The sequence below is a fragment of the Lissotriton vulgaris genome, chromosome 8 (assembly GCF_964263255.1).
Source record: "Lissotriton vulgaris chromosome 8, aLisVul1.2, whole genome shotgun sequence".
Lineage (NCBI taxonomy): Eukaryota > Metazoa > Chordata > Amphibia > Caudata > Salamandridae > Lissotriton > Lissotriton vulgaris.
In genome coordinates, this window is record NC_141696.1 from 1,192,798,096 (window position 1) to 1,192,812,100 (window position 14,005).

At 45.8% G+C, this 14,005-nt stretch overlaps 1 protein-coding gene across 1 annotated transcript in view; it reads right to left on the reverse strand.

Annotated features, from left to right (window-relative positions):
• The window catches only part of FREM2 (FRAS1 related extracellular matrix 2), a 639,092-nt gene that overhangs the window by 100,100 nt on the left and 524,987 nt on the right, over window positions 1-14,005 (reverse strand). The window contains exons 15-16 of the mRNA XM_086935067.1: window positions 10,417-10,548; window positions 7,235-7,566 (exon numbers count right to left, since the gene is read on the reverse strand). Coding sequence (XP_086791193.1) covers window positions 7,235-7,566; window positions 10,417-10,548 — 464 coding nt within the window. The remainder of the gene's footprint in view (window positions 1-7,234; window positions 7,567-10,416; window positions 10,549-14,005) is intronic.

The following is a 14,005-nucleotide window of genomic DNA, read 5'->3' on the forward strand; positions in this document are numbered from 1 at the left end:
GGTCAATTAGGGTGTCTACTATCCCTTCCCTGTAGACCAGGTGAGTGAGGGACTCAGCCCACATTTTCTACAGTGGGACCAGGGGTTGCCCGCCTGGTTCGAAAGTAAGTCAAAAGCAGAGGTGAGTGGTCTGAAATATATCTGGCCAAGTAGGTTGTATTTGATTCCCTGTGTGTAGCCTCTGCTTGTATAAGGAAATAGCCCCGTCTGCTGTGGGTATACCCTGCAGCTATGTAACAGGAATATGTATGCTTCCGCGGGTATTGAGCCCTCGAAACGTTCACCAAAACCACTACCCTCATCATTTGTTTCAGGGCATCAGTAAGATGAAGCTTAGTGCCTTGACATGAGGGGATCTATCCATGTCCCTGTCCAGAACACAATTACAGCCCCCAGCAACCACTACTTTTGCTGGTAAAAACCCCTGTGTCACTGTCAAGACCTTCCCATAAAAGATCCCACTATCAATATTGAGGACGTATACATTAACTAGGCAGAAGTCGTGTGCATCCAGGGTACCATGCAGGATAACGTATCACCCGTCATGGTCCGCATGCGCACACACACAGTTTTTGGAAAGGGACACTGAGAGCCGACTATATAAGGGTCCCTCTGGCAAAGCCAGAATACGAGGCGGCATATATTTGACCCCTCCATCTCCAGGGGAGTGCAGTGATATAGTCACCCACAGGCGGGCCTCCTGCAGAAAGACAATTGATATCCCATAGCACTTAAGGTACAATAGAATCTTATGGCATTATGCAGGATTGTACATCCCCCCAACATTCCCCATGATCTTGTAAACCTCCCATACCCGGCTTGACTTAGCAAGCCATTGCACATGGCCCTCCCACTGAACCTTAACGGCACGAGCGGGAGTGCCCTTGGTATAGGAGCGTCAAGAGCAGTCTTCCCTGAACGAAAACATCTAAAACCGTGATCAACAACACCACAGCCATTCCATGCCACCACTCACCCACATGCAAAAAATACAGTACCTCCCCCAGCACAAATTATGGCCAGAAGGTACTGATCACTGCTTCACAACTCCTCTCCCCCTCTCCCTTTAATCCACTATGGCACGTAGTAAGCAGTAAATGTTATACAGGCCAAGCAGCCGTGGCACCTCTGATCCACAAGCCCTAAACACGCACTCAGGTGGCCAAAGGATGACAGGGTCCCAGACACCTCCAGCCACGGAACTGTCAAACCCAACAAATCTCACACACTTCCAGCAACTAGCATCGAGCAGACAGACTACCCCCCAGTGCCCAACCCCATCCCAGAGAGAGCAATTTCTGGTGTTACCCAATACTATCAAATATAAAAAGTCAATGTTACAGTTCCGTATTTGTAGCACCATTCACAATAAGGCGCCTCTGGTCTATGCAGCACCTCAGACATCAGGAGGGAGGTCACCATCGACAAGGGGGTAAAGATATATCCTTCCCAATGGTATCGCACCAGGCATCCCCAGCAGCTTAGCAGTCTAGATAGCATCAGTGCTGTCGCTCAGAGTATCGGGTACTAGCTGAATCTGCGAGAAAGCACCCTGATTCAGTGATCACGGGGCCACCGATCTCAAAGTGTCATTTGGACAACCAAGATTGTGTTTCATAACTGTATCCCCCCTACTTTCCGGGGGCTCCAATGGTGTCCTTCAAGTATGGGTCGAACACCAAACTGCAACAGGATTGTTCCATCTTCGTGTTTCCAACCAGTCTGTCACCTTTTTTGGGGACTCATAAAAGTGCACTTGGCTGTTGTGTTGGATGCACAGTTTAGCAGGGAACAGCAGGCTGTACTTGATATTATGGTCTCTCAGTCTCCTTTTCACTGACATAAAGTTATTGTGCATAGTCTGAACCCTGCGAGTGTAATCGGGATAAATAAAAATATGTTTGTCCTCATAGTGGGAGGCCTGTGTGAGTGTATATGTTGCATGGTAGCCATGCAGTTGTGGTACAAAACAAGCAATCAGGGCTTGCAGCGGACCTCCATGGCGCAGTGCCGGCGCCAACGCCCTGTAGGCCATCTCTACTGTAAGAAATGAGACATCTGCATGGGGCGAAGAGTCTTAGTTATCTATTGTTCCCGAAAGAGTTCTGCTGAGCGGCCCTCTACCCATTCTGGAAATCCGGCAAAGCAGAGATTATTTTGCTGCGACCGGCCCTCCAAGTCTTCCATGCGCTCCTCCACATGCATAGTGCTACATTCAGCCTCTCCACTTATGCAGATCCTGATGCAGTTGGTTTCTGTCCATAGGCATTTTGGCCATCTTTCCTTCCAGTGAAACATGAGAGCCCTACAACGCTGCTAGGAGTTTCGCAGCTGTGGGTCCCTGAATTGGTGCATCTGTGGATTGGGCGCTAGGCGAGTGCATCCATAAATTTCATTGGCTGGAGCCGGCTTCACCCCCTTGTCTTTTCATATTGTTGATGGCGCTCTTTTACCAGTCTCTATCTGCGTATATTTGTCTCATCTGTTCACATGTGGACCTGCATCAGTCAGCGCTGTCTCATCTCATTATGCAGTGATGCTTCCTATTCACCCACAATTTTCATGGGTACACAGAAGAATCGGACAGTTGGGATCTGCCGCCCTCAGCCAGCAACTGCAGTCCCGATCTCCAGGGCCTCGTACAAGCACTCTACTCCCACTCCTGTATTCTAATTGTCTAGGCGAAAGGCACCCTCCAGGCTCTGAGGGTCCTGACAGGGCAGGTTTGTGGTCTGTGCATAGTCCGCACCGCAGCCGTCGGTACAGCAGAGTGTACTCAGAAATCAACAGTGCAGGCTGTTCAGTAGGAGTGACCCTGGCAGTGGCCCCAGCACATCCACTGTCTCCTCGCTGCAGGTACTGTCAGGTCCCCCATGTTGCCATTATCATAATGATGCTGCATACCCATTAGGTTGGTTTAGCCCAGTCCACCAGGCCAGCACCGTCGTAGAAGTGCAGCATATGCCTCCTATGCGGGCTCAGGAGGAGCAAGGGCATTGTTTCTTGGTGTTATGCCTCACGCTCACTTTCAGTACAGCCTTTCATAAATCGCGAGCGCAGGATATGCCCTTGTTATGGTCTCTCACGCCCGCTGCTAGGGGATGACTGTGCCCCCAGGCGTAGACTGCTCAGTCTCCTCTGCAGCATCGGCTAATACAGTGCCTCAGGCCACCCAGAGGCAATCTTCTGGCCCACTGTCCACGTCACAGGCAACTCACAGGCGCAGGCCCAGTTGGGTTCCAAACCCTACTCACCGGATGCCGATGGCTCCCGGGGGAGTCGGTCTATGTGGTGCACAGTTGCCATGAGCGGCAAACCCACTGAACTCTCTGCTGTGAACCCCTGCCATTCCAGGCGAGCAGAGCTTTTTGCTGCTGGCCTCCTCCCAAGGCAGGACTGTGCCGAGGCCTCCACACCGGTGCTAGTGAACAGGGTTGCCCCGGGCAGTCAGCCCGCAGCCACAAGTTGTCTCTGAGGAGCACCCCCAGGGTCCTCAGCAATTCACCAGCAACCGGGTGCGGCCAGTAATTGGTAAGTGTCATTGATGTGTATATCACTGGAGGGTCACTGTTCCTAATACAGAATGCCAGCCCAATCAACAGCTTGAGGTACTGGTGAAGAGGTACCTATCTAAAGTAAGGGGTTAAAGGTTAGATACAGGAGAGAGGGGAATTCCTCCTATTTGGAGAGTTGCCCTCACACACTCTTACGGGTGTCATGCTTCATCATAGGCTGTTTGCCCCTCGTGGGGTTGTGCTGCAGTCCCCCATGGGCCCCACGAGAGGGCTCTTTGGCGGAGATCTTTTCGGAGAAACGCCGCAGTGGTGAGTGTGGGTGCGTGGGGATTGGTGCAAGTAGGTTAAAAATACTGTGCTGGTACCTGCCAATATATTTATTCTTGGGTCCATACGGTATAGTGAAAAACAGGTAAAAAGGAACAGTAAACCCTGCTGTCAATGAGGAGGGTGTGTTCCTTTTTTGTAATTTTCGTGTGAAATAGAGGTGATGAGTGGCGAATTAGGCTATGGGCTGGTATCAATGCGTAATCCCAGGAGGTCAATGTAACCTCTTGAGCCTCTCCCACCACCATGGTGGCCGCCCTGAACAATACTTGAGATTGTATTCACATACTAAGGTGGTCGATACCGATAGGGTGCAGAGCCTCCCTGACCACATACCTGAATCAGGGAAATATTACAAGGTGTATTGTGTGTGTCTTTCCCAAACCCACTGTACCAGCATTATTTTTTCAAGATAAAAAACACCCACTGCCCTGACAAAACGCCAAAGACTCCACTAGGGACCACACAGGCGTGAAACATGTCGACCTGATTAGACCTAAGGGACATTTTGTTTATAATTGAGTCTTAGCCAGTCATCAGTGGGTTACCATTTTTTTATACCGCATATTGTTACATATTGTAACTCAGCCTTAAGCACTGGAACTTTATGGGGTGTATACAATTTGCAAAGATAGACATTGAATAAGATACAGGAGCATGAGGTGACCGCAGATCGGGTACCTTTTCCTGCATAAACATTTGTTTTCAAGATTTCACTCTTGAGTGAGAGCTCTCCTGATTCTGTTCTGTCTACCTGAAGATATCACAGCTTTTTTGGGCTCAGAAACAGCTTTGAAGGTTAACATTGGGTCTTTGATAGCCATTTATTGGGTGGCCACAATCGCAAATATTGGAAATGCTTGAACCTAGTTTTTACCTTTTAACTCTTATTTTTAATGTTTCTAATTTTTATGGTTTCCAGTGAAAACCTCTGCTTATACTTTATCTTCTCTTAACTGCATTGCTGTTTTAAATATTGTTGCCTTGCACTCTCACAGCTTTTCAAATCTCTGAAGGAGTTGTGCTTGGCACATCCATCAAACCATGAGCCAGGACTCATTTTGGGAAGAAACTTGGTTGCCACTGTGGAATTAACCTGATCGGTGTATTGTGGGAGATAAAAAATAACATATAGAAACTATACTCTTCCGCTCAAACGACCCCGTGGATGTCTTGTAGACCCTATCTTATAGACTCTGCAAAATGCATTGCCAGCGATCTCCACCAGTAGATTCACCATGGAATTAAATGAGGAGCCTTTTCTCATTTGCAAAGAACAATTCATTATCTAAAGGTATATTCCCGGTAGGGAACATAGTGAGGATGCAGTATGTCCCTATATAGGAGGGTAGAATGCCTGACACCTTGAACCTGGACAGTGCTTTCATTGGTACTTGTGGCCAACACCATGGGACTAGAGGCAAAGGAGCAGGGCAGACACAAGGACAAGATGAGATGTTAACTGGACCTGCCCATGGGGATTATCTCAACACCCTCTTTAGACCTGTTTATCACATGCACAAGCTCAGAGACTAATGAAACTGTTCCTCTTTCTGCCTAGCTGTCCAAGGAACAACAGCACAATGAAGGAAGTGTGTGAGGTAAGGTACAATAGCACAAGTGTGTGTGTCCCACGCCAGCATTTACCACACACAGTGCAATTTGTCCTGCACAAAACACATCACCTCGTGCTGCTGCAGACATGCCACACAGCAATTCACAAAAAGTAATGGTTGTAAAAACGACTCCTGGCGAAGTTTGTAATATAACGTAAAATACAACACTTTCCCTTTTTAGCAGGTATGCCTCTAAACACCAAGGATAGTGGAAAAACAACTTATTTTACTGCACTGAAACCAATCCAAACCAAGCTGTAAGTCTGTGGGTATATGGCCACATGCATCATTGTATGGTTTTGCGATTCCTTATTTGCGATTTTTAGGGAATCGCAAATAAGGAATCACAAAATGGGATGCATCAATTTATTCCCATAATTTTTGCGATTCGGTGAAAATCGCAATTTTTACCGAATCGCAAAGATTATGCGAATTCTAAATTGCGATTTCGCAATTCCCATTGATTCCTATGGGCCAAAAGGCCCATAGGAATCAATGGGAAGGCATTGACATTTTGCGAATTTCTATTTGCGATTCGCAAAATGTTAATGCATTCCATGGGTGCAGGGGGGGGTCCAAATGACCCCCCCCCTGCACCCCTGAAATGCATTTTTAAGTGCATGTTACACACACACACATGTCCTAAGGACATGTGTGTCTGTAACATTACAGTGTTTAAAATGCAATATTGAGCATTTTAAAACTTTTTCGCAAATTACCACGAGGTTTGCACCCCCTAATTGGGAATTCGCAATTTAAAAAGCAATCATGCATTGCTTTTAAGGAATCGCAAATTTGCGATTCCTTAAAAGCAATCGCATTTTTGGAATTCGCTAAAAATAGCGATTTTCCCAAAAATGTTTGATGCACCCCAAAAACTTATTTAGGAATCGCAAACGGCCGAATTTACCGATTCGCACCGTTTGCACTTCCTAAATAGGTTGATGCATGTGGCCAATAGTGTCAATGCTTTAAAAAACCATCCTCAACAACATGAATGGTGAAGCAAAAACTTCTTTCCTCAATCAAAAATGTGAATGTTAATGCCATGCGCTCTAGACTGATGTTCTAAAGAATGATTACCTTTCTAGAAAATGCATGGTCGAGTTTGTACGTGTAAATGATTAAAGGGAAGGCTTTATTCCGGCTGCACTTTGAATAGAAGGTGGGTTTCCTACTTGCACACGTGCCAAAGATGTACTCATGTTTGGAATATGCTTTGAATCTATTTAACATTCCCCCAGACATTTCACATAGATAAGTTGCCAAAGAGAGTAAATTATCTGATTATGCTGCTCCAGTCTTTTAGCAAATTCTTCCTCCAGCTTCAAGGTATTAACTTCAAAGCGTAGGTTATCAGAGTGGAGTTTCAAAGGTTTTCGTTGGTATTTCTCAATGAAAATTTGTTTACATGACCAAATTCAGTTTTTCAATTTCCCAACTCCAATGCCTGAGAGCCCATCACAAAATAAAACCATGATCGTATGAAGTCAATTAAACTTTTAACCAATATTGTGTAATACTGGGAAGTGGCTATAAAGTAATGTATGGTGCTATAAAAGAATTCTAAAGAAAGATCAAAAGAAAGAATAAAGAAGTATTAACATACATTGACCTATATACTACTATAATGTATATAATGGGCCTAGAGGGAGGACTGCAATAACAACAGTACCGTACATCCATCTATAAAAAAGTCCTTGGTGGAAATTTGCAATTAGAAAGTAAAGGAGTGAATGAAAACATAGTAAAAACAACATTTCTTGTTCATGTTACCTGTCCATCTGTGCCAATGGTGCCTCCACAGTCCGTGAGCAGCTCTGACATGTCATAGTAGCTGGTGAACTCCCAGAGGCAGGCTTCTAGGTTCAGATTGCGATAGAAACGCAGAGTACTGGCTCCCCGAAGCGCCGTGCTGTACTGGTAGGGGGAGGTCTCCCCAATCACATCGGGGTTCTTGGTTGCATCGGACAAGAAACCATGACGGGTTTTTACTTCATTGTAATCCAACAAGTTGGAACACTTGTGGTTTCCAACCCTTGTCCCATCAGAGCTCAGGGTGAGCTCAAAGTTGGACAGTTCCCTCGTGGACACAACCGGCATCATGCCTGTACGAAAAACATACAGCACATTATTCTTGCTGATCTGGAAACCCCAGAATAGCCACTTATTTAACAACTGACATTTGAATTAATATGGTTTACATACAATGAGGGCAATTCACACAAATAGTTGTACACCTGCCCTCCATAATTATTCCTACAAATGGTGCAGATCTACTAGTTTTTGGAATTCATCAACATTTCCAGTAATATTCCTTGGGCCATATGATGGAAGTGCCCCAAGGTCGCAACGGGCATTTGAGCTCGCTTTGTGTGCCAACATGGCACTTTGGTATTACAGAAGGGGGTGCAGACGCTTATGCATCCTCTTCTGTAATACTGAAAGCACTGGCACACATACAGTGTCAGCGCTTTCTCAAGGGGACATTACCCCATTTGAATGGGGCGTGGCCCCATGCAAACGAGGGAATACCCTTGCCTCTGCACCCGCACCGTATTATAGACGGGAAACATCCTTTACCATTCAACCATTACAACGTGGTATGGTTACACTGTGGTTATGACAACCCAAGTCGTTACATCGACTTGCACTGGAGGGTGCTCTAGACTAAGGAATAGTGTGAATTACTATTCCAACACCTTCCCTACTGTACGTAGACTGGAGTTTGAATAGAAATTCACACTATTCCTAAGTCCATCGCCCTCCAACGCAAGTTGATCTAACGACTTGCATTGTCAAGACCGCAATGTAACATACCGCGTTGTGATGGTGCGCGTTGTATCATCATACATTCATTATAGACATAAGCGCGAAGGCAAAGAATCTCTCAGGAGGTCCACTGACAGCACACCATCTAAAATGTGATGCACTGTCAGTGTGCCCCCTGATTGCAGTCCTCTGGAAGGGGGAAAAGGGGTTCCATGGACATCCCCTTGCAGACGGATGCAGTCACTCGCTGCCCCCACCTTCAAGGGGATCTCTAATCCCATTTAAAAATGCAGGCAGGTGGCCAACTGCATTGTGGAAAAACTGAGCAGCTTCAAAGAAGCAGCTCCGTCTTCACACATGAATGTCCTCCCCCCAGGGCAGTGTAAGTTTGTGGCTGCACTGGGGGCAGCGCATTCATTCTAATAGGGTGCACTTTCCGTTTTTGCACCCTTTACATAATAGGGCACCTGGGCCCATATTATGCAAATGGTGCAATTTTATTGTTTGTGCTGGGAACGCCTTTTAAAAGATGCACCCAAGGCAAACAATGCAAATGTGCTGCATTATGGTGAATGCGTATTCCTGTGAAAAAACGAGCGGCTGCTTTGAAGCCGCTCCACGTTTTCACAGTGCAGGCGGCAACCCGCAACCCGCCGCCTGCACTTTGAAGGGGAAATAAAGATCTCCTTGTAGGTGACGCAGTGAGTGACTGCACCCGCCTTCAAGGGGACGGGTGAGTGGTCCACGGGACCCACTTTCCCACCTCCATTGTGCTGCCATCACGGGGCGCACTGACAGTGTGCCACCTTTTAGTTGGCGCCTTGTTAGTGGGCCTCCTGATAGCTTCTTTGCCTCTGAGCTTGTGTCTGTAATATGGCACGAGCGCAAAGGCAAAGCAATGCCCTCATTTGTATGGGGCCACGCGCCCATGCAAATGATGGAACACCCTCTGAAGACAGCGCTGGCGATTTAAGTGCACCAGCGCTATCGGTATTACAGGAGGGGACGCACAAGCATCGGCATCCCCTTCTGTAATACCAAAGTGACCCGGGGCACACAAAGCAGGCGCAAACAAGCAAAACATGGTTTCTAGTGGAGAAAAGCCTTCCTCTACACCTCCTCCAAAATTGGAGGTTTCCATCGCCTTCCCATCCTGAAAGGAAGATACTCCAGCCATAGGCCACAGCATATTTATGAACAGTTACGAGAGGGGAAAAGGGTTGGATTGGAGTTTTATGAATGCCCTCAAATGGACAAGTTTGGGTTGGAGGGGTCACAAACTTTGAGGGCGAACCATGCTTGTTCTGCCCACATCCCACCAATTGCACGAGAGTTACCCATGCACATTTGTCTGCAGTCATGGTAGAGAATTAATCAGTAATTCTTATTAGTAAATCCATTTACGCCTGCCGGGACTGCTTTTGTGAATGCATGGCACACATAAAGGAAGGCATTTCTTGCTGTATACATGCATGAACGACAGAAAACACAATTGTAAATTCCCCCCAATATTTTTATTTCTTGAACTCTAACTTCCTGCATAGTCTCAATAGTGCAGCTGCAGAGGTTGCTAAATATATAATAGACAATCTAAAAGTGATCCTAGTTACAACACAGGTTAATGGCGCCGGCATAACTGAACCCGGAATGAGCTTCAAAACAAATTTCAAAATTCCATAGCAGCGTGATACCTGCTGTTAATCGCATCAATATACTTCATCAAGCCTAGTGAGCACAAACTATGAGAATAATGAAGTATGACCACATTCACAATATTTGATCAAATATCAATTAATTTTTGTTCACTACCCTTGTGAACAGCCTGCCTGTCAAAAGTCCAGATCTTCGTGTATACTTCAGAGGTCCAAAAGCACCATTGATGTGGGTAATTGTAACTGTAAGAGCTGTGTTGTCTGATATAGAACTAGTCAACATAACCCCTTGAGTCTCTATTGTACTCCATACAATAGCAACAAAGTAAAATGCCCCTCCTAACCCCGGTTAGGAAGTTAGGAAGTTAAATGGAGTGATGTTTGGGATGCAGAGGGCCACTTGGACCACAAGATCCCTGCGTACTGTACCTGTTGCACTACTGAAAGCAATGCCAGTTTGTCTTGCTTTTGCAGAACTCACATAGTGAGTTTGTCAAGCTCTACTTCTAAGCCCTCTTGGAGATCTGGACTCACCATCAATGTGTGGCAGGGTGACGGTCAGCTTGATGAGGTTAGGGTAGTCGGGATCTTCTGGGCCCGTGTAGCGCAACTTGGCAGAAAAGGGTTCAGCTCCAACAACACCTGGTACCCTGGGTTGGCAAAGACCTAATGAAAAAGAACAAGAGCTCTTCATTAAGTTCTGGAAAAGAAGTGTAGTATTTTCAAAACAATTCCGGTGATCCAAATTGGTTGTGTTTTGGAAAAAAGTTAATACAAAAAGCAATTATTATCAAAACCATCAGGTAACTTAAACTGGTGCCTAATCAGGTTAATCATAAATCTAAAGATATAATGTACAATGCATTAGCCATTTTGCACAGGAATGTTCATTTGGACTTCAGTTCTCATTTTTATTTAGATTACTTGACAGTAGACTAGAAATGTGAATTTCAAGTATCTGAAGATAATAGAAACATTCTCAAAAGTCAAGAATGTAATACCGGCTTGCCCATTATGTATACACTATCTCTGGCATGCACACACTTGATTCTGACGTTTCCCAACTCTGTGCTGATTTAGAAACACATGGTCTGCGGCAAAAAATTAAGGGTCTAGCTCATGTTGTGGGAAATCGCTTGACTTACTTTTCACTAACTCAGAAACCCTGACCTGTCAACCACCTCTTCCTCTAGGTTTGAGAGCGAATGGGTTTGAGTTGAGAGAGCAGGAAGCAGTGGCGCTCTGAGCAGTATGATCTTGCTGCTGAAATGTTTGTGCAGTAGGCACACGGTGCAGAACAGGACAGGGGAACACAACCCCAATAGGAAAAAACAACCCCTGCGATGGTTTAGAGAGGCTTAAACCAAAAGAAAGAAGAACAGATCCTGTGCACACGCAAGTGTAGTACGTAGTCCTAGTTTAAGGAATTGTAAACTCGCTGAGAGAAATAATAATGCGTCAAAGTTCAAAAACGCCAGATACAAAGGTTCATGTGGGTGAAAGTTGTTTATAAGTCAATTGTTGGTCAGTACAGAAAATAGTAGCCAGCCGACACGTGTTTCGTCATACCGTGAAGGAAATGTGACTCATCAGGGCTGAAAGGCTACGGTAGAATCAAGATCGTGGTGGCAAGAACTGGTGGAATGCCAGCCACGTTCGTATGGACTGTAAGTAGAGTATCTGGCGTTTTTGAACTTTGACGCATTAATATAGAACTTAGGCATTCGTTTCGACCAAGCCTTGCCCATGAAAGAGCAGGTGCTGCCACTACAGGTGCCTGTTACCATATTATGCATCTGCTGAGGAAAGCTCTTACTGTCTTTCCACTCCTCATGGCAGACCATGGTACAAGCACTTATAAAGAGCAGATTGGATTACAGCAACGTGTTACTTGCCTCTGCCAATGAGACATTATTAGCTAAATTACAAGTTGTCCAGAATATGGCTGCCCGTTTCATGCCCAACCCCCCATCTGGCTTCGCTTCCCCACCATTACTAAGATCTTTACACTGGCTGCCTGTCATGAAAATAACTATTTTAAAAATATGTTGTCTTACCCACAATGCATTCTTGGGCAAAGGCCCCAGCTACCTAATTTCAAAGCTAAATCTTTACTGTCCGGCTAGGCACCTTAGATCAGGCGACAAAGCTTAGTTCACTGTCCTGCGTATCAGAAAGTCCCGAACGAGAGGTTGGTCTTTTCCCTAACTGTATTGTAGCTCGTTACCTTACCACATGCACACATGCTCTGACCACCTGAAATTCAGGAAACTGTTCAAGACAGAATTGCTTTGATTGGTGCTTCCTTTGCCTGCAATCTTTCTGTGCACCCAGATACCCCTCCTGGGGGGATTCCATGCTATGTATGTTAAATTAACATGAGCTAACATCCCTCTTTGCTATAACATGATAGGTCATGTAGCAGCAGAATAATCATAATCTAACATATCTGGATGATACAAAGGTGAAAGAATTTTTAGACTGAATGCCAGAAAAGTAATATTTTGCAATACAATCAACTAAGCATTCTGGGTTTTTCTGTTCAGTTTTAAAACCTGTCCTGAGGGGGGTTACGTACGAGCCCTCTTTTAGACCAATAATATATCGTAAGGCATAGTATTGTAATCTAATTATTTAGACCAATAATATATCGTAAGGCATAGTATTGTAATCTAATTATTTTTAATTGCCCATCATAATTCTACTGATATGTTTTAATAGCCATTGCAGCACGTCTGAAAAATGTCCCCCAAAGGTAAGTTCGGGTTATCTTTAAGCCAGAATAAAGCATTGAGGTGGAATTCCATCTTTTTTATTTTTACCTTGCTTTCACTAAGTGGGTGAGATAAAATACTTAGGGGCCCATTACGAAGTCGGGCAGATTGCCCTCGACAGGCTGACGGTAGCCACCGCCAGCCTGGCGGGGGCAATCCGCCCGACATCCACACTTGTTCCCCCCCCCACCATATTAGTATGGCGGGGGGGACATCGGCGGACGGAAAGACCGTCCACCGCTTTTCCGCCCCGGTCGCAAGGCGACGGGAGCGGAAAAGGGTTTCTATGGTGGCGGTGTTTCTCAGACACCGCCTGCCATATTAGGATGCCTTTTTACTAATGCCTTTGCCGCCACGGAAAGGCATGCGGTCTTCACTCTGGGGGCCCCCTGCGGGTCCCCAGAGTGAAGGAGGGGTGGGGGTTACACATGGGGGGTACCTATGGTACCCCTCTTCATTTGAATATACAAAGCGGCAGGCACCGTGCGGTGCCTGCCGCTTTGTTTATGCAAATGCATTTATAGCATTGTGGCGGGCGGTGCAGAGAGCACCGCCCGCCACAATGCTATAAATGCAGGATGTGCCCGCCACTGTGGCGGGCATATCCTAATACCCTCCACGGGACCCACACCCTAATGGCGGACGGTCCCGAATTCTGACAGGATGGTGGGGGAAACATCCTTTACAACGCAACTTTTACTCCGCACTACCATTATGACGCAGATATTACAACACAAGTCGTTACAACGACTTGCGCTGGAGGGCGCTGTAGGATAGGGAATAGTTTAATTTTCTATCCAACACCTTCCCTACTATCCACGGGGACTGGAGTTGGAATAGAAAATTAAACTATTCCAGTATCCAGTGCCCCCCAAGGCAAATCGTTGTAACGGCTTGCGTTGTAAAAACTGTGTTGTAATGGCATGCGGAGTAAAAGCATGCGTTGTGATGGCATACATCCGATGGCGGGCGGACAAAGTCCACCAGTCATCCTAATGAGCTCCTAAGTGACTAGAAAGCCAACTGACATTTAACATGTTCTACTCAGATCAGTAATTTAATCATAACTGGGATAAATGCATGCACAGGATTGAGACAAAAATGTTCTAATACACACCCTTCTATCACACGTGAAAGCTTTACCACATGCTCAACTGCGCATAGTGTATAATTGTGGAGAGGGTAATGCCTTCTTGGAAGAATTATTTGCTTTTCTTTTTTTTCCCAACCACATGGAAAACATTTTTCCTGGCAAACAAACCACTCCAGTTACAACACCACTGATTTTGGTAGTGTTTCCTTCCACTTCCAATGCTGGGAAACACAGTACTCATGCCCTTGACAGAGTA